The 19,409-nt window shown below is 46.0% G+C and overlaps 1 protein-coding gene across 16 annotated transcripts in view; it reads right to left on the bottom strand.

Annotated features, from left to right (window-relative positions):
• Positions 1 to 19,409, bottom strand: part of PLEKHM3 (pleckstrin homology domain containing M3) — a 96,155-nt gene that overhangs the window by 64,860 nt on the left and 11,886 nt on the right. For 4 of the 16 annotated variants that reach the window (XR_010369100.1, XR_010369099.1, XR_010369101.1 and 1 more), the window contains exons 1-3: positions 16,293 to 16,698; positions 8,560 to 9,410; positions 771 to 1,706 (exon numbers count right to left, since the gene is read on the bottom strand). Coding sequence is in view for 8 of the 16 variants with exons in the window: in XM_064434088.1 (XP_064290158.1) it covers positions 771 to 1,706; positions 8,560 to 9,217 (1,594 nt within the window). In the remaining 8 variants the exon portion in view is untranslated. Of the gene's footprint in view, positions 1 to 770; positions 1,707 to 8,559; positions 9,411 to 9,906; positions 9,991 to 11,490; positions 11,718 to 16,292; positions 16,703 to 19,409 lie in introns of those variants that run through there. The other 12 variants (XR_010369104.1, XR_010369102.1, XR_010369103.1 and 9 more) reach the window with 8 other exon arrangements.

Genomic DNA, 19,409 nt, shown 5'->3' with positions numbered 1-19,409 from the left:
AGGACAAACCCAACTGCACCCACAGACAATTTTGAGGGCAGCCCAGTACTTCTAGGGCCCAGGTCTCCCCTGAAAGACACTGAGGGCAGCCAGCAGGTCCTGGGCCCAAACTGATACTCCCTGGAGTCATATGTGGTTCCAGAGCAACATAAGAACCAGCCCCAAAGCAGCATGGAGGAGAGGCACAACCACCACAGCTCACATAATACAAAAGAAAAAGTCTCCAAAAGATCTGTTTCTGCTTGAGCTGACAATTTCTAAGTGAGTGTAACTAAAGCAAGTCAGAGACTATAGTTTAGGCGTAAGGTGCCCAAATTTGCTCCACACAGGTGCCCTTGATAAGTAAAAGGACAATGTACTGCATTCAGGCACATCCTCTCTATTTTCACTTCCTTCCCAAACTGGATAAAAACATGATCTTGCCTATAGGACTCGAATCAGACAACAAATTAATTCAAATCCCTTTGATTCTGCACCACCTTTACAGTGTCCTGAATCAAGGAAACAGCTCAGCCACTCTGCAAGGCAGCCCTGGCCCATGTAGTGGTGTATGTGCAGGATCTAATGTTTCAGCACTGCTCATCAAAAGCAGATAAACCTCTGACTATCCCATAGGTTTTTCTCCACATTTGACAGAGAAAAAGGCTAACTCCAGCCACAGTGAGAGGCAGGGAACAGCTGTGCTGCTAAAACACACACATGCTCTTTCAAGTGATTTTCTTTTCCTGTAGAGGGGATGTAGGTGCAGATGCTGCAACCTGGCTGCTCACCTGCACACTTGAAGCTCTGGACTGTGAGCCCTCTCTCCAGAGACAGTGTGGTCAGGATGCTCAGGAAGCTGGTGGTCACAGACTGGCGCTTGGTCTTTCTAAGATCATTTCCAAAGGGCCGATCTCCAGGCTTGTTCCTGAGCGTGACCTGTGGGTTCTGAGTCAAACTTCGAGTGGCATTGGCTGCTGCTTTCAGTGCCTCCATCCACTCCTGGGCCCTCTGGCGCGTCTCTGCTCGCAGGCGCAGCACATCCTGGGGAAAAATGACCTGAAAGCAAGAGTCACAGCCATCCTGAGTATCTGTCTGGACTGACAGGCACACGTCCACATTGTAGCTCAGCAGGGGATCTTCATCAAGCCTACCAGGCTGGAATGCCATGAGATAAGACCTGTTCAAGACAAAAGTAAATGCCTTCCAGTTATTCTGGACAGTTAACCTGTAAAGAGTCCCTGATTTCAGAATATTTTGGTACTCTTTAGTGTTTTCAGTCAAATTCATGGACAGGAAGAGCTCCATAGGCTTCTCTAATACTCCATTAGTTTGAGAAAGTTCACTGTTATTTTCAGGCTTTGGCACATTCTCCAGTTTCTCCTGCTGTCTTGTAAAAGCAGGCCCAGAAGCATGCACCGCTTCCCAAAGTTTCTGTCCCCAGTCCAAAGTCTCCCATGAGGACTCAGCCTTCAGCTGTAGCTGTGAGCTGTCTGACAGGACAGTGTCCACCACCTTGGTTTCAATGCCACCGGTAACAGCGACCCTTTGAAAACGCATGAGTGGATACACAGTGGGAAGGGTCTGGTTGCCACTGCTGTCCAAGCAGTACAGGTACAGTTTGTACTGAGACAGTTCAGCGTAACAGGTTTGCCAGCAGCTGTCATTGTCTCTTCTAACTTCCAAGTATCCCTTCTTCAGAAGATTTGAGAACACTGTCTTGTGTTCTGGAGGGAAAAAAATAGAATATTATGATTATTTAATTGTCTCAAATTACTACATCATTCTGGCTTCTACATCTCTCCCACTCATACATGGCACATCTGAAGATGGGATCACAGAAAGAATCTTCATGTAATAGGTTATAATTATCAAACACAAGCACTAACTCTACTTTTGAGCCACCAAGAATACAGCACTTTTTTACCCAGAGGTATCAAAATACCTTACAAAAAGGAACAAAGAAATAGAGGAACAGAAAAACAAAGCAATTTTCCCGAGAAAGCAATTATCCAGGACGACAACAGCAGAGCAACAAAACACTGCAGGTCTCCCAGAACCTAGTCAGGAGTGGACAATACTATCAAGTAATCTATTGCCAGCTAAAATAAGATTTTGACAGTGAAAAACACATAAAAATTAAAACACCTTACCCTCTCTTTCCTGCTCCTTCCCAGGCTCAACTTCATGTTTTCACACACACCACCTCTGTCTCCCCCATCTAACGCAGCTCAGAGGGAAAGGGCACAGTGGTATCTGGTCAGCTCGTTCCTTCTCACATCTTTCCCCTGCTCCAGCATGGTCCTCTCCAGGGGCTGCAGTCCTTCAGCTTAATTGTATCACTGCATGAGCTCTCTGTGGCTACAGTTCCTTCAGAAATCTCCATATTATCCAGCATGGAGTCCCAGATGGGCCTGCAGGGAAATCCTGCTCCACCACGTCCTCCCCAGGGGCTGGAGCACATTCTCATTCTCTGACCCTCAGCTGCTCTTGACACAGCTGCCAGTGCTGTGCTCCTCCTGAGATGTGTTCTGCCAAAGAGGCCCCACCTGTGGCTGATGGGCACAGCTGTGTCCTGTGGAGGGGCTGCTGGACAGCCCTGCTGCCAGCCCTGCCTACAGCACCTGGCACCTGCACTGATGGTGAATGCAGACCTGGGCCCAACACAGCAGTTTCCTACTGCATTTCAGCACACCCTGGGACCAGAACATTTTGTGCAGCTCTGCTTACTCCAGAGTTTTGCTGATTTATGAGAATCAGGTTCAGGAGCAGCAGACATGACCAAAAATGAAAAGTAAGAGGCTGCCCAGAAGGATTCAAACACCTACACCTGAGCATCTCAGCACTTCAGGTGCTTTGGAGCAGACCATTTCACAAATCCCAGCCCAAGGCAAAATCAAGGGGAATCTTCTTCACCTACAGACAACCAGCCACACACAAGTCACTCTAAATACTAAAGTGATGCAAAGGTGATTCCTTTTAAAAGGAATCATCTAAAGCATTTCTGAGTTTTAAAAAAAGGTTTCCATACAAAATTTGTTCCAATCTGATTTGCACCACTTCAGCCACCACAGGCAAGATTCATATTTTCACCATGGGCTAGGCATGTGGCTCTAGGCAATTTTTGTTGGTCCCTGTATAAATCCAGAGGCATTCACTGCTACACTGTAATACATACTGTAACACTTGGCATCCCAAAACAACGCAGGCTTGAGGAACAAACTCTTACTCCCCTTTGAGTTCTACTTTACCCTTCCACTAAGGGTACCTGTGCTGGGTCTTGACTCACAAACAGTGACAGAATTAGCAGACACAAGTAAAGGTTTCTGCCTCTAATTGTCTGTCTCCCTTAGAGTCTGCTATTCCTGGCACAAGAGCAAGGTAACCTGGACACAGCTCCTCATCCACTGTCCAGCAAATTAGGTCACAATAAAACCAACATCAACTGACTTTAACACACAGCATTACAGACCACAGCAATACAAGAACTGGTCTAGTCAACATTTCCACCCTGGAGCTGAGAGCCTTTGAAACAGGGATAGCTGGAGGCATAAAACATTTCCAGCATCTCAGCTTAACCAGTTACACTCATGTTAACAGGCCACACTCTAACAAGCTTTAGACATCATCTCTGAGTATACTGAGGATGTCTGCAACACAGAGCTAAGAGAACAGAAACATCTAGACTGGATGAAGCTTGGAAACAAAACCAAAGTATAGCAACTACATCTCCATGGGCTTCCCAGCTAATACAGCCAAGATTGCTGGCCAAACTGCTCTCACCACTGCTGGATGAGGGGTGAGTCTGTCTGTCCTCCTGAAGCACAAGGAGAGTCAGAGACTCTTTGTATTTGAGGAACTTAGTTACTGTCCAGGGGCTTCTAATACCTACTGGGGCAACCTTGGGCTGTAACCTTCATTCTAAGAAGATGCTCCTGCCTTTGACTGCAAGTGCTCCTGTAGCTAATTCTCAGTTTCTTCTATGGGCAGGAGAAAGAATCAGAAGAGCAGCAGTGTAAAAGCTTTTGCCAGCTCTTCAGCAAAGACCAACTTTTAAGGATTTATAAGGATTAAGCAGACAAGCTCCAGTTAAACTTAATGAACATACATGAAAATTAGTTGTTTGATATACTTAAGGTTGGTATGGAAATCTCACAGGGGTTAAAAATCGGGGAAGAATGCTACCTTGCAGCCACCCTAACAAAAAGGGGACACTTAGACTTCACCTTGACAGCTCAGCCTCAGCTTCCCCATTTACCCACATACTCAGAACAGAACCTGCTTTTAACACCATGCTCAAAGGACTCCATCTACAGAGATTTTTCCTGCAGATATGGCAAAAACCATAACAATTTCAAAAATTGCTATTTTGGCACTAGGTCTAAAAAGGTCAGTATAACTGTACCTTGCATATCAATAAACTACTCGAGGGTATTTCAGCTAAATATGAAAACTGAAAGCCTAATCTGTAACCCAAAATAGTAGAGAAAATGCATACTTTGATAGCCCAAATAGATAGATGTGCACACACATGGACACACTGAAAGAGAACCAATTTTGTTCACAGTACATCTCTGGCCCTGACATTCATTAGTATTTCTGCACTAACTCAAAAGCCATTAATTTCTCTGAAACCCACACTAATCCCTTTGTAGTGCAGATAATGGACAGCCATTCTAGAGTCATCTTCCCTTTCTATTAATCCAATCAGGGAGGCAGCGCTTCTGCAGCTCCAACTGCAATCTCTCTCGCTTCCATCAAGTACAGATGACTGTTCAAGCTTCTCCATAATAAGACAACTCTCAACCTTCCCCCAGCCACCCCTCCTTCATCCACACACAGGTTTGCTTGTCTTTTGTTGAGTTAGAGAAAGGCTATCTCTCCTGTTTTTCACAGAGCAGAGGCACCCCCCTCTCCCTCCTTCACCCCACTCCTTCCCTTCAAGCTCTGTGAAATCGGCTCCAATGGCTCTCGTTCAAACTGGGACAGAACCAGCAGCCACCCTGATTAACATTCAAATGCCTCGTATTGTTTAGGTCAGGGCAAGAGATGCTGGCAGAGACAGGCTGAATTCATATGCTGCACATATACACACATCTCACAGCTCTGCTCCTTTATCTCTTCCACATGCATCTGTGCCAGATAATACCTTTTTACTCAGAGAGCAAATGGTACCACCTCTCTATCCACCTTCCAAACAGAAACTGCATCTCTTTTCCTCCTTATGGAGACAGGCAGAGTAAATTGAAGAAGAGTAAAAAACAAGGAAATAATCACAGTAAATGGCTCACATCTGAGCCATCTGGAGTTATAATTTCAAGGAAAGAGGTGGAAGAAGGCAGAGGAAAACAAAGAGAGACTTGGCAGCTGGGGACAGAGTAATATCTTCCTCAGCATCTCTCCTCTCCATTGGGAAATGCCCCCTTGTCCCAGATAGGAACTCTGCACATAGCACTGAAACCAGGCCAGCCCAGCATCCACCTACCACTGGCCACACTTGGGGCAGCTGGTGCAACCAGCACCTCTGGAGAGAGAGGCCAAATGTTGTAGCAGCATGTCCAGAAGAGACACACTCCAGAACAACTGACTGTACTTGCATCTCAGCTGGCACGGCAGGAGAGCTTACTCTGTTTTCCACCACTGAGCAGAAGCAGAGATGCCTGGTTTGTGAGGAGTTTGCATCTTGAGGGGGCACTCCTCTCTGAATTCCCTAATGCTTACTAAGTGATGAGTGCAAGTTACAGAGTTTCTGTCAGTAGTTTTCCTCTCGGATTTTTACAAAACTGAACATTTTTACAAAACATGTTTGGGACCTAAAATGCTCTCAAACTGGGTTGGGCTAGTCACCTTCTTGGTGGGATTTGCTAGATCAGGGACAAACTGTGCCTCAGATCCACAACATCCACTATCTTCCTACTTAAAAATACAGTCTTTTCTTCCCACCTGGGTCTGCAGATATGTATCCTTCAGTTTGTCAGCGTGCAGGTGCTCAACCCAGTGACAGCTCTAGAGTTCCCCAAGCTCACAGGCACAGTAGGCAAACAAAACAGGTACCTGGAAAAAGTACTGTAGCACCCACACTGTCGGGGGGGGGGGGGCAGTGTTTGAGTAACACCCACCTGACCATCAAGCCATGCTGTATTTAAAACACTGTGCTTTAAAAATCCAAGCCAAGCTTCACTGTATATTATAAGAGCAGTATTCTTTCTTTGTCTGCCAGGCCACATGCCCAGGAATACAAGAGCCTGCCTTGAATTTGCTTATAATTTGCTCTGCTTCCTGCGTGTGCCCCACAGCACAAACAGGATTTATTCCTAGCACATGAGTTCTTTCACCAGCAGGCCAAAGATACTGCTCCAAAAGGCAGAGCTTCTTTTCAGGTCCTTTTCTTTCTCAGCACATGGAAAGGAATCAGTGCCATTTTATTTGTATTACAGTTTAGGGGTAGAGTCGGCAGTGCTGGGTTAACAGCTGGAGGAGCTAATCTTAAAGGTTTTTTCCAACCTAAGTGATTTATGAAAGAGCAAGCAGCAGGAACAGAGAAGGCCACAGTAATGGGTATACTATGAAAAAAAACAGTGAAGAGTTCATGTATGCAGTAACTGGGACAGCTTTGGAGGACTGGGAGACCTCTGCAGGCCCCAGAGGGAAGTCCTTTACAGCAGTGAGGACTGACAGGAGTTGCTGAAGGTCCTCTCAATATCTCACAGCATTCATTTAATTTGGATTAAAACCCTGAAAAGGGATGTCTTCTAAGGATGCAACAACTATGACCCCTTCAACAACTGCAATAGGTTTTATCCAACCTCCAAACCTTCTTCAATCTTTTCTGGAGAATAATTAGTAGCCACAGATACACATCTCCAAAACCTACTTTCTTGCTTTTGCACTTCTCTTTTCAGGTCAGCTCACAGTAGCAGCAAACTCTTTGTGAGGCTCTCTTGTAAACACAGAGGGAAGAAATAGCACAGCTACCTTGTAAAACCTACACAGCTGCTGAAAAGAACAGGTAAAGGAAACAGGTTAAAAACGTGTATTTTCAGAGCACAGAAGCTCTCCTTCCTCAAAGAAGGTACCCCTGCCTTCTGACATTCCATACAGAAAGCTCTTAAAGGGCACACAGCAAGCACTGACTACCTTGAGAAGTGGGTCCATAGGAATTTCATATCACAGAATCACAGATTAAGTTTAAAACACTCTCAGGGACATAGACCTTCAGTGGTTGCATTTTAATGGAGTTTCTGTGGGCATATGAAGTTGTTACACATCAAACCCAGGAGGTGCCCAGGATACAGCAGACAAAAACGAAGAGCTCTGTCTCCAGACTTGTGAGTGCATTTCTGTTCTGCATCCTTTCCCAGAAAGATACAGAACAGAGACTGCACTCTACAAGAAGCAATATATCTCCCTAGACAAAAGTAACAGCAGATGCACTTGCCTTTGTCAACCAAGAACACTCTTTGGGCTACAGCAACTGTGTCACAATAGAGCACAATGTTTGTACCTACATATACACTTACACATACTTACATGTTATATATATTTATACACACACATCTCCCCAAACACAAACACTTAGGCACCTGCTTTACATGTTCCAATGTCACTGACTTACCTGGAAAACCCAACACAAAAAGTTTATTTTAACCCTACACAGGCCATCTATTCATAACTGGAGTCAAGCCACCATATGCATACATGCACTCTTTCACAATCCCTTGATTTTTAGTTAAGCCCTGCCTTTATTTAGATTACAGAAATCTTTGTGGCACTAGGTGCTGTTCCTCTCCATAAGTGCTCAGTCCATTTCTGGCATTTACAAAATAAATCATGGAGCTGGAGACACGGGGTCAGTGTTTCCAAAGCCCTGAGCAGAACCTCTTCAGTGCAGTGCTTGGGGAAGGAAAAGGAAGAAGCATCACTTGCTGAAACACCACTTCATATGGCTCACTGGAGATGCCTGCCTCAATCTGATAGCAACACTTCCTGTGCCCCACACAATGCTGACAGGAATGCCTTAATATTGACAAATCGAGTGCTTTAGTTTCTGTTACTTGCTTATGGACTGAAAATTCAGCATTATTTAAAGAAAGAGAACAGAGATCTTGGGCCTTACAGTAGAGCTCTGTACACCTTCTTTTTAATGGCTGCTCTTTCACTTTATGAAAACTGCTTTTGTTGGGATTTGCCATTCTCCCAGTAGCTTTAGCATTCAAAGCTTTTTTTGAGTTTGGGAAAATCATTCAAGGAAATGACCAGAAATACACAGCAAATAAATAATTTTTTCCTGAGTCAAATTGAGTAAGACAGAAGCAAAAAGTAAAACAAGCTTAGATATTTAAACCATAAAAATAACAGAAATCAAGTTAAGTTTAAAAAATTATCCTTAGGCAGGCAAACACACAGAGTTACATCAAAGACAAAAGAGCCATACTGATTTCTCTTCTTTTAAGAGTTACCTCACAGTAGGATTTGAGTGGGTTTTTTGTGTTTTTTAACATTCAGCTCCTCTTTCAAGACAAACATTAAAATCAGATAAGAAACTCCTCATACAAACATAAACAAAGCACCAGCACAAACCTGTGTTTCCTTGGATATCCTCTCCCTTGGTTAGTGTCAGGTAGGAAAGCAGAGCACAGCTATTGTCCTGACCAGGTGCAGGTGGCTGCTGCAGGGAGGTGCCTGTGAAGACCACTCTCCAGTTGACATGGCTGATATCAGAGCGTGACCTGTTGTGACCTGGTTTGAAGATGGAGGCTTCCTCATTCTCCACCAGGATGTCATTCACTGAGCGAGGCCTATCTCTCCGCCGCTGGCAGATCTTGAAGATATTAAAAGCTGTGGTCTCCCCTTCCCCTGCCCAAGCAAGGTTGTCAGCAGCTGTTCCCCTCTGCACCCTGCACTGGTCTTTGGCAGGGAACACTGTCTGAGCTTTGGTTTCCAAGAGGCCATTTTTGCAGTGATCCCAGATGAGGCTACTTTTGGCTAAGGAGGCGACGTTCCTCAGGTTCCTGCTCTCTGTTATCTGATCAAATACCTCATGCCCAACCAGCTCTGGGACCTCCTGCAGACCATACACCTCAGAGGGCTGCACAATCTTTTCAAGCTTAGTATCAAAACTATTGAAAAAGTCTTCAGTCACTTCCAAGGCAGGGCTAATGTCATCCACTTCCAGAGCCTCCATATCCTGTGCTGCTGTGGGCTCAAGGCGTTGCGATGAGTTAAGAAGATACCACATCAATATGGAGCTGAAGACCTGCTTCACATCTATCCTTGGCACACCATTAACTTGGATGTGGTGGGCAAACACAATCACCAACTCCAACCCACAGTGGAAGTAACCAATTCAATATCTGTCTTCAGAGGGAAGATCTAACACCCACTGACCAAGTGGGCTCTGTATGAAACAAGCTCATAGGGATGAAGAGTATCTGTAAAGAAAAGCAAAACATCACATCAGTAAGAGCCTATTCCAGGTAAATATGTTTAATTACATCACTCCTCTCACAGTCATAATCCCCTTTATTTAACTTTCTCCTTCAACTGGCACAAAATTATTGTGTATGAAGAAGCCCTTTGTGGTTTCTGTTGTGCACTCTGTATGAACTCTGTGTATAATCACTTTTTGAACTGAAAGCTGCAGAGAGCAGGATGGAACACCAGATGATGGGAAACCAAAGTGATACCATTTGTTAACCAAGCTTTAGTAAGCTGCATTGAGAGGTAGCCACCTAAGGAATGCTTCATAGAGTTTCCCTTAGGCCTTTCCCTTTCCCTCCCTTTCTTTTTTCTAAGAAAAAGTTGATAAACTTCAGGGTCATAACATAGGCCAACCAGCCTCAAACAGTTTGCCTTTTTGCCCAAGATTGCTTGAACTCGCAATTTTATGGAGACCAACATGAATTTTACAGCAGCTACCTTGCCTACCTGTCTGCATAAACAGAACTGTGACATTTGCCAAATAAATCAAGCCTGCTGCTGCCTTCAAGCTCCATCCACAGTGCTGCCATGCTGAAGGGAAAAGCACAGTAGGTATGTTTAAACTGGGGTAACTTGTCAAATGTCTGCAATTCTTGGGACCTGGAGCTGGGCATTTGTACTGGCAGGAGAACAGCCCTGAAGTCTCCCAAGACAAATCACAGTACCCAGAGCTTGTACATGCAGAACAGCTTAAAGTCAAGGTTTTGAACACATCAGCTCAAGTTCTAGAAGCAGCAAAGCTGCATTAGCTCACTGCTCTACCTAGATTAATACACTTTTAACAAAACTAATTAGCTGGGCTGGGCCAATAATTAGCAGCTCATTAGTTTGTAAATGCTTCTGAAGTGCTACCAGGACCCATGAAGATTTACACTTAGCAGGAAAAAACATTTATTAAACAGCATCAAAAACAGATAACACTTCTACTTAAGGTAGGGTTGTTTTTTTGTTTCTTTTTTTTTTTTTTATCCAGAACAGTCTTTTAGCCTAACTTCTTTTAGGAAAGCTGCTTAAATAGGCACCCTTTACTATAGCAAGCCAGAGGAAGAGAGGAAGGTGGCTAGCAACCCCAAAAGAAGGGGACACAGAATTCTGTAGCACAAACTAATCTCCTCCACAATCCCCCAGTGGCTTCCTCCCACCCCTGCTCCAGTTGTAGCCAGTTGTGCTCACAAGCAGCAGCTCACCCTCCCTCCTAGTAGATCTGCAGTTCAGACTATGATGCCCACAAAGACACACCAACTAAGAAACATTCAAAAGCAGTAACTAATCACACACACAACTCTGGAGCATCAAGCCTTTACACTGAGATGTTTCTCCCCTTAACTCTTTGCAAGATTCACTTTGCTACTCTCATAGTGAATCAGGGTAGGATCAGCTTCAATTCTGTGAACATGGAGTAAGACACTGAAGACAGAGATAAAACCACAACCAGAGGGCTGAACAAAACAGACCTGGAGTTATTTCAAGTCAGAACAGTATGGAGCAGACTCTGCAAAGCTGTGCAACTGTGCCAGTTGACAGCAGTGGGAAATTAAGTCATCCTGGGCACATCTGCATTGTCAGCTTAATGCAGCATTGAGTTACTCTTGAAGCTCAGTCCTGCCAGCAGCCCCAGAACAGTGTTCTGCTCCCTGCACCACAGAGCTTGAGAGCTCAAGGAACAGCCTAAGGGACACAGGTGGTGCAACCTGTCCACTTATTCTACATCCTTCTATAGCATATTTTTACAGCAAGAATGGTATTTTGAAGTTGCAAACTGCAAGAAGCATTCACTTGAACAAAACTAGCAACAATACAACCACAGGCAGGCAGTGAAGGCTACAGCCTGGTCCATTCAAAGATGCTGCCTCATGGGGAATGGCAGAGGATGCAGCTTTGCACTCCCTCCCTCACGCAACTGGAGAGGCAATCGCTCCAGAAGGGCTTCTGATGTGCCACTGCAGCATTCTAGTGACCGCAGAACAATGCTGGTCTGTTCTTTAAGTCACTAGGAAAGGTGGAAAGCAAGGGATAAAAATTGACACTTACGTTTGACAAGTTCAGTTTTAAATGCCAGAGGCTCCAAGTGGCTGAACGTTTCTCTGGATGCTGTGAGACTGGAGCTACCAGCCAGCCAAGTGTGGTGGTGCCAAACTACCAAGTGACCTCACAGCCAGTAGGATGCTGAATCACATGGGCATGAGGAGATGACAGGCCCCTGTATCACATAGCTCATAAACTGCAGCATTCATATCTTCCCAAGCAGTCTGTTTGACCTGCTCAATAAAGATGTAAAAGGTGACATCAGTGGTGGCAAGCTCATCCTCCCCTACACCACAAAAAGAGCTGTGCCAGTAATGCCCACTAACACTGGGATCCTGCAATTGCATATCCTCCACAAATGCAATTAGGCACTTTCCGACAGCAGCACTCAACAAAAATTTAATTGAGATGTCTGCATGGATTTGGTGCCAAATGAAAGGAAACTCTGACATGGCAGTAAACAGCTTCATCACAACCTCCTCCAGGAGGGACGCGGTGAAAATCACTTCCTTCATGGGAAGGGATTTCTGACCTGCTCTGAAGCTCACATCAGACAAGTATTGCCCTGAATCTAAACAGGACACACTTAGGCCAATGATAATCCTTCTGCGGTGCAGAATCCCTGAAAGAAGCTACGAAGCTGATGACTTAGGTGCTACCTAATAGTTAAGAAGTCGAGCTGTATTTGTCAGGTGGGCACACCAGACTGGACAGAAGAGAGCAAGGATACACAACTGGCTGTCACACACACAGTTTTACCATTGCTTATGCAGCTCTGCATATCACTGGCACAAAGTGCTTGCACAAGGAGCTGAAGAGTCCTGCAAGAGTCCTGGTTCAAGACACTTCCCCTCCCCTTCTAGTGGTTTTGAACCCCAGGCAATGCAGTGGCCAGCTCTCTGAGCAGCAATTGAAGGCTGCACTCCTGCTTGCCTGTCACACCTATCCTGGAGAGGCAACTGATAAGGAGGAATTTCACAAGGGACAACTGTAGAGAGCAAGCATCAGCTGGGACACTGTCCCTGTGCAAACTATCACATTCTCTTGGATCCTGGCTGTATTTTGTTGCTGTGGCACAAGGCAAGCTTTTTCCCAAGTGATTCCAAAATCCCAGATGACATACTGCTGTGTACATCAAGTGAGACAGAGCACACAAGTTTGTTAGAGTCACCATTTCAATGGCTGGTGGAAATTTACAGTGCCTCGCAAAAAAGAGAAAACTACAAGAAACTTTTCATACCCAGGGAACCACAATTTCAAAAGGTTGCCATATGACAGTCAATGGTTGGTTCACCATCATCTGAGCAATTGTCTTTAGATCACATTTTTAAAGCCCCTCTCCAAAGGCCTCTTTCCCAAAGACAACCTGAGAAACGCATTGCTTAATTTTTTCAGACTACCCCAACTTTAAAATGTCTCACAGAAATATCTTTTGACTGATATTCCTGCACAAAGCAACTGGCAACACTCAGGAAAATCTCACAAAAACTGCAGAAAGAGACTTTCTGGTCAGGAATGCTTAGCTATAGGGTCAACAGAGGGTATCTGAATGCAAACATAACCATTTCCAAGTTGCAAACCCATCTGTTTGCCAGTCTCATTGCCCTTAAGGATGAAATTAATCACCAACATTTATCCATGAAGAAAAGCTCCCACATCCTGTCTGCTAGACCCAGGGACATGCAAACAGCAGGAACAGCTGCAATTAACTTGGAGCCTAATTACAGTCAAGCTAAAAGACAGCGGTGATCTCTTCTACTCTACAGAAAACAAAACAAAAAAAAAACACAACTGCAAAAACTTGAACTGAAGAAAGAAGTGAAATCAGGTAGGAAGAAGAATGCCATGTTCTGTGAAGGGAAGCAGACCCTTAGCAAGGACACATGAGTCTGGCTGTGTGAAGCACAGATTTTCCCCAGCTGCTGATCTCACCCAGTGCCTTTAACAAGGAAGCTCCCCAGGCATCCTGCCCGTGTGGAGAACTAACACACCACAGCTCCAGAACAGCTCACCCAGCAATGAGCACACAGCAATGCACAATAAACAGTGCTTACAGTATTCATTATCTTTAACTGTCATTTGGAAACACTGATTAAAACACAAGAAATACTAAGCTGCAAAGAGCACGACAGCCTGCACTAGAACAAAGTGGGGCCAGAGGCTGAGGAGCACCAAGGAGTGGAGGAAGACAGACCAGCAGAAGGATTTCTTTTCCTGAAACTGACTGCTGGACAGCTCTCCCAAGATCTTTATCACTCACTGTATGCCTTGCAGCCATCTGACACACATGCCTCCTGGCTGGGGAGCACCACCAAGCAATGAAGGGCTGTGTCATTTCCTGGGGATGAATAACCATTTCAAATCTCAGCAGCTGGACTGGCATGAAGGATAAAGGACTTTAACAAGGAAGGCAACAAAACGCCAAGCGGACTGACCACAGGGGAGCAGCTGGTGGTGACACACAGCCCAGGCTGCAGCCAGCCAAACCCATCAGCACGTGGGCACTTTCTTAGGTCACATCAGACTGAAACCCAGACCACCCCCTCTGCATGCTGCCCGGTGGCTGCCTGACCTCACAACATTCACAGGGACAAAAAGAACACAGCAGTGCAGTGATTTGGCCCTAGACATGGATCTGTGGTCTTAAACACACCTGTAGCCTCAAATAACAACCCAAGGGACTGAATGATTTCTGTGCTCATATTCCAGTTTTGTCTAAAGTTGTGTAACTTGGATTTGACATGCTGTCCTTGTCTACAAGAACACTGCCTGTTCTGCCAGGCACACACACTACAAAACAGCCTGTCACCTCCTGATTCAGCACAGAGTACAGACATTGTCAGGGAACAGGGCATACAAGAGGGGTGATACAAGCTCCTCCAGTGCAAGAGGAAACGTGATTGAACTAAACAAGCAGGAAACAACAAACATGACTCAGTCTAATACTTCTAATTGTATCTGCCTCTATGGAGCAGCTTGGCTCCTGCTAGGATGTGGAGCAACTTTGTATACGTCAGGTGAAATAAAACTTTTCTTTAAAAAAAACCAAACAACACTTCTATTTAATGCAAACTGAAATTTTGCAGGTATCTCTTCACGTTTTCTAGGACTAGATTGAAGAGAAAAGACAGTCCTTAAATGCTTGACTTTTTTTTTAAGTTCAAAAATTAAGGCATTTTCAATTTGCCCTTGTTGAGCTGTGAACAGAATTAAAAAACATAGCTGGGAATAACAGCTTGCATTGTCTCAGAGGCCCAAAAGAATATAGGAAACACACCATCTCCCACAAGGACATAGAAGACCGTATCTTCCCTGAGATCCTGGCACAGCTGTAAGAAAACACACTTGACATCCAAATCTGTACTGCACAGCTTTCTGAGCAGCCCTGCTCTGCAGCTGGAGCTAACTCCTCTCTCCAACTGAGGCACCCAAAGAATCAGCTGGGACAGTACAAGCCTGTGCAGTGAGACCAGGATTTCCTGTAGCTGTTAGCAGTTGCATGCTGACATTGAAGGAAATACAACGCTTCATCACAGCCTCTTTTCAGACCTCAATCTAAGCTCTTCTCTTGTTTTTCAAACAGCCAGGACCACGGTGCTTTGACACATAAATTGGCTGGAGAAGGAGAAGAAGCACTGATCCAAAGAGCGCTGAAGTTCAGCAACCTCCCACAGCAACCCAAATGCTCAGGTCCTGGCAGCCCTGCCACAACAGCCAACCCTGTGGGATGGCTGTGACCACTGGCACCACTACCGAGCTGTGTGACTGACTATCCAGCACAAGTGCTTGCTCTTCTCCGAACTAAACTACACCTCCATTACAGGAAATCTTAGCAGAAGCCCCGTAGAAACCTCTAGGCACCTGATGATATTGAAATGCTAACAATAACCTGCTTCAGTCTGATCAGGTCCTGCAGGAACAATGTATCTAGCTACTATAGACTGATAGGAACTTTCACTCCTCTGTTTCACATTAGATTTCTGATTTCAGTCCCAAAATTAATTCATTCATTTTGAATAAATAAGACATAGAAGTGGCAAGATTAAAATTACTGTTGCTTAAAGTATGGGCACTGGACCAACTAAGATTCAGATGCTTTCTTGCTCTTATTGCGACTTTTTGTAGTCAGTTGGTAGGGTATGCAGTGCTGAAAGTGAGATTTGTCTGTAAAGCTTTGCAGGATGAGGACCATTTGTGCATATTTGCAGAACAGATCAGGAGCAAGGCATGATGCCCTACACCCGAGTTTCTCCCCTCCCTCTCCTCACCCTGCCAGTGACCCCAGCATTTCTGCTGATACTCCAGCTAGCACACATTCATTCCCACGTAACACAGACTCTCTTGTCAGGCCTGTTTGATTCCAGAAGGTGTAACTCCACTGCCTGTGTCTGGGTGCCTGGCCCTTAAAAGAAGCAATTTTACTGCAAGGTAAGAAGACCGGGGCATTATGCCACACTCTGGGCTATTAAAATAGCGAGGGATGTCAGCACCCTGCACCTACACATACTGGAGTCTGACTCGAGCAGCACCCAAATTGCCGAGAGACCGTGAGCCGGGTGGGGAAAGCACGGGGCCTTTTTATGCAGAGGGGAACATGTCCTTCCAGACGAGCACATGACCGCAGCCGTGTTTGTGCTACAAATGCAAACGCGGCCGGGCCCTCGCACACAGCCCCGCACGCTCGGGCGGGCAGGCAGCGCGGCGAAGGCTGCGGGCAGCCCGGCCCGGCCGCCCGCCCGGAGGGGCCGCGGAGCCTCGCAGCCCCCCGCGGCCCCGCCCGCCCGCGGCCCCAGGGAGGATTGATTTACCTGCGCCGGCCGCGCCGCGCCGTGCTCCGGGAGGGGCCCGCGCTGCCCGGCCCGGCCCCGCGGCCCCTCCTGCCGCCGCGTCCCGCCGCAAAGCCGTCCCGGCCGCCGCGGGAAACGGCTCCGCCGCACCAAGGTTCCTGCCAGCGCCGCGCCGCCGAGCGCCGGCCCGAGGAGCGGCCGCCCGGGCCGGCAGCCCGCCAGTCTCACTTCCCGTAAAACACAGCACTAGGAAAACCGCAGATTTTCCTGTATAATCACCGAGGGCAAAGTTGCAGCCGAGATTCTCAGGGAGCTGGCACTCGACTTCAGGACAGATGGGAAAAGCAAAATCCTAACGGGATTTTAACAGTCCCGAGTGCGAGCTCGCTTCCCCAGGCGCGAAGGTGCATGAATCCATATCGCCCCAGGGCAGCGAAAGGATCTCTAGCAGAACCTGTTACCCAAGGACAACAAAGACAAGACAATTACAAATGGCTTGTTTCAGGTAGCGTGGCAACCGACCCGGCAATACTGGTCTGTAAAAATAACCTCACGGCAAGAAATAGGCACGTCGGGATGAGGGGTGCACCTGAATGCCGCAGCACCACGCTCAGGTCTAGGCTCAGGGGCGCGGTGCTGGCTCGCCGGCTGTGCCACAGCAGAGTCGGTGGGGCTGTGCTGAGCAGCAGAGACCGGGTTAGTGCTGAAGTGCAGCCACAAGATGTGGTGCTGAACTGAATCCATCAGGCAGATTCACAATCCACAGCAAAAGGCAGGAGTTAGGTCAGCTTCCACAAGTAGTTTTTCATCTCCTCACACGTCAACCATTTAGTGTGTACTGCAAAATGCAACTGGTACAACTAACGAAGTAGTATTTGAATGGGTTATCTCACTTCAGTGACAGCAAGGATAAATGAGAGCCTTTGGCACACAAAATACCAGTTAATCTGGCTGAATAATTAATCTTGGTCTCCAAAAATAACATATTACTAGACCACCATACATTCCAAGTCCTGCTCCCAAAGATGAATGGCTTCTTCAGTGGGTAACAGTCAAGGATTGATCTTTTTTATTCCAATTCAGCTGTATCCACCTAGATCCCACAAAGGACAAGGCAGTATCATTACCTGCCATGTTATTTATCACCATCCAGCCTTTTGTCAAATGGTACTTAAACATTTATCTCTTAGGCTACAAGAGACTCTCTAGAAAGCCTGTGACAATGTTTCAGAACTTTGCCTCTCTTCCAGTTACAAACAAAAGTTTCCTTTCAGACCCAACCAGATCGTGCACAGGGCATGCTGGTCCATTACCTGGGAGGACACAGCTGTCAGGGGAGAAAAACAGACAGTGTGCACTGTAAAAAAACCTATCTCTTCCTTGCTTCTGATTCCTCTAATAGAGATTTTTCTTCCTGCAGTCTGTGTGCCAGTGGAGAGAGGAAAAAAAAACCTCCAAATATCAACACTATCTCTCAAAGCTGCAGAAAAACACTCTCAGCTCTGAAGAAATAGGAACCTTTGAAAAATTGTTTGGTTGTTATTACTATATATATCTTTCAGAATGCAAGCTTCAGATTTTTCAATTTTCATTTTTAAGCATATCATTGTCCCCCAACATGAAATCACAAGCTGTTTCCAGTAAGATATACTGGTTAAAGACATAGTGGTGGCTATCTGTCAGAACCTTCCTCACAGCTTCATTTCCAGCTTTGTCCTTGCTGCTTACCAACCATCAGCATGTGGCCCAACACTGAACTGTGCATGGAGCCATATGGTGGTTACCTGCATGAGTAAAAAAATTGTACCTTATTTTTCCATATGACAAAGTCATAAAGGAACTCCTCTTCCTTCTATTTGGAATATGTCAAATGTAATTTTTTCCTTAGTTTCAACACTGTGTTGAAAGAGGGGGGAAATGTCTCTTTTTAGTAATACTAGAAACTTAACTTAGCTGCTTTCCTTGTGGGACAGTTTGCAGGACCAGGTGCTCCTTCAATCCAAACACCTTCCATGAGTATTCCAGAACCATCTTTCAAAGACCAGATCACTGCACCATGTATTCCTAAGTTTGGCTCCTATTGACAAGAATCAAAACCTCCTTCTCAAACTGGGAAACTCTCAACAACCCTCTGGGCACATCCTTTGCTGGCATAATGTGGAAGGAGCAATGCCTATTTATTGTGGCCATTGACCGACTTGACAGCTCATCCCAGCTGAGCATTAGACCCACCAGTCTTCCACTGCCTCTGAAAAAATGGCCTTTTTCACACGTTTTAATTACTGACTCCCTACATAGAAGCTATTTCCTCACAGAAAGGCCATTAACTGGAGCGTTCAGCACAAGATGAAGCCTTTCTGATAATTGTTGCTTGAATTCGTGTTTGTGAAAATAAATATCATCAGATGATTAAATTAAACACCACAGCCAGCGCGGCTATACACTATTTTCACTTATCATGCAGAAGGGGAGATCAAAGAGAAAGGCTCAGGTAGAATTATCCCAACTCTTCCAAGTTTGGCTGATAGCTACCCATTGAACAGACTAATTAGCTTCCTGCTTGGGGTGTGCAGCACAAAATTAACCCTCCCAAAATTGGGTGGCACAGCCATTTTCATGCTCTGTAATCAACTGCATGCAGAAGGATGAGTTTCTCATCTCTGTATAGTAAAGCAGCAGCTTTATTCTTGCCTGATTCTGATTTTGGGGCTCTTGGGTCTCCGTCCCCTTAGGAATTCTGTGTGGGCGCGAGGAGAGCTGTGCCTGGGGAGCCTGAGGAAAGGCTGGAGGCACCACAGTCCTGCGGGTTTCTGCCTCCCAGCCCTTCCCTTCCCTTCCCTCCTGGTGAGCAGCCGTGCCCGTCTCTGCCCTCCTGCAGTGCACGGCTCTCACAAGCCCCTGGCAGGGGGCTGCTCAAACAGGGAGATGGTTTCTGAGAGGGAGTTTCGCCCAGCACTTGCCTGCTTTGCTTCCTTGGGCCCTGGAGGGCAGGAGAGAAGAGCGAAGCAGTGGGCAGCGTGGTCTGTTCCCACTGCGAGCCCGCTGTCCTCCCGTGAGCACACACACCCACACAACCAGAAAGCTCTGCTATTCTTCTGCTAATGGGATTGGCACCGCTTAAAGCAGTCTGCGAGGGTA

This window comes from Passer domesticus, chromosome 10 (genome assembly GCF_036417665.1).
Source record: "Passer domesticus isolate bPasDom1 chromosome 10, bPasDom1.hap1, whole genome shotgun sequence".
In the NCBI taxonomy this organism is placed as follows: domain Eukaryota; kingdom Metazoa; phylum Chordata; class Aves; order Passeriformes; family Passeridae; genus Passer; species Passer domesticus.
Note: the sequence above shows the minus strand (reverse complement) of the source record. Positions and strands in the feature narration are given on the sequence as shown.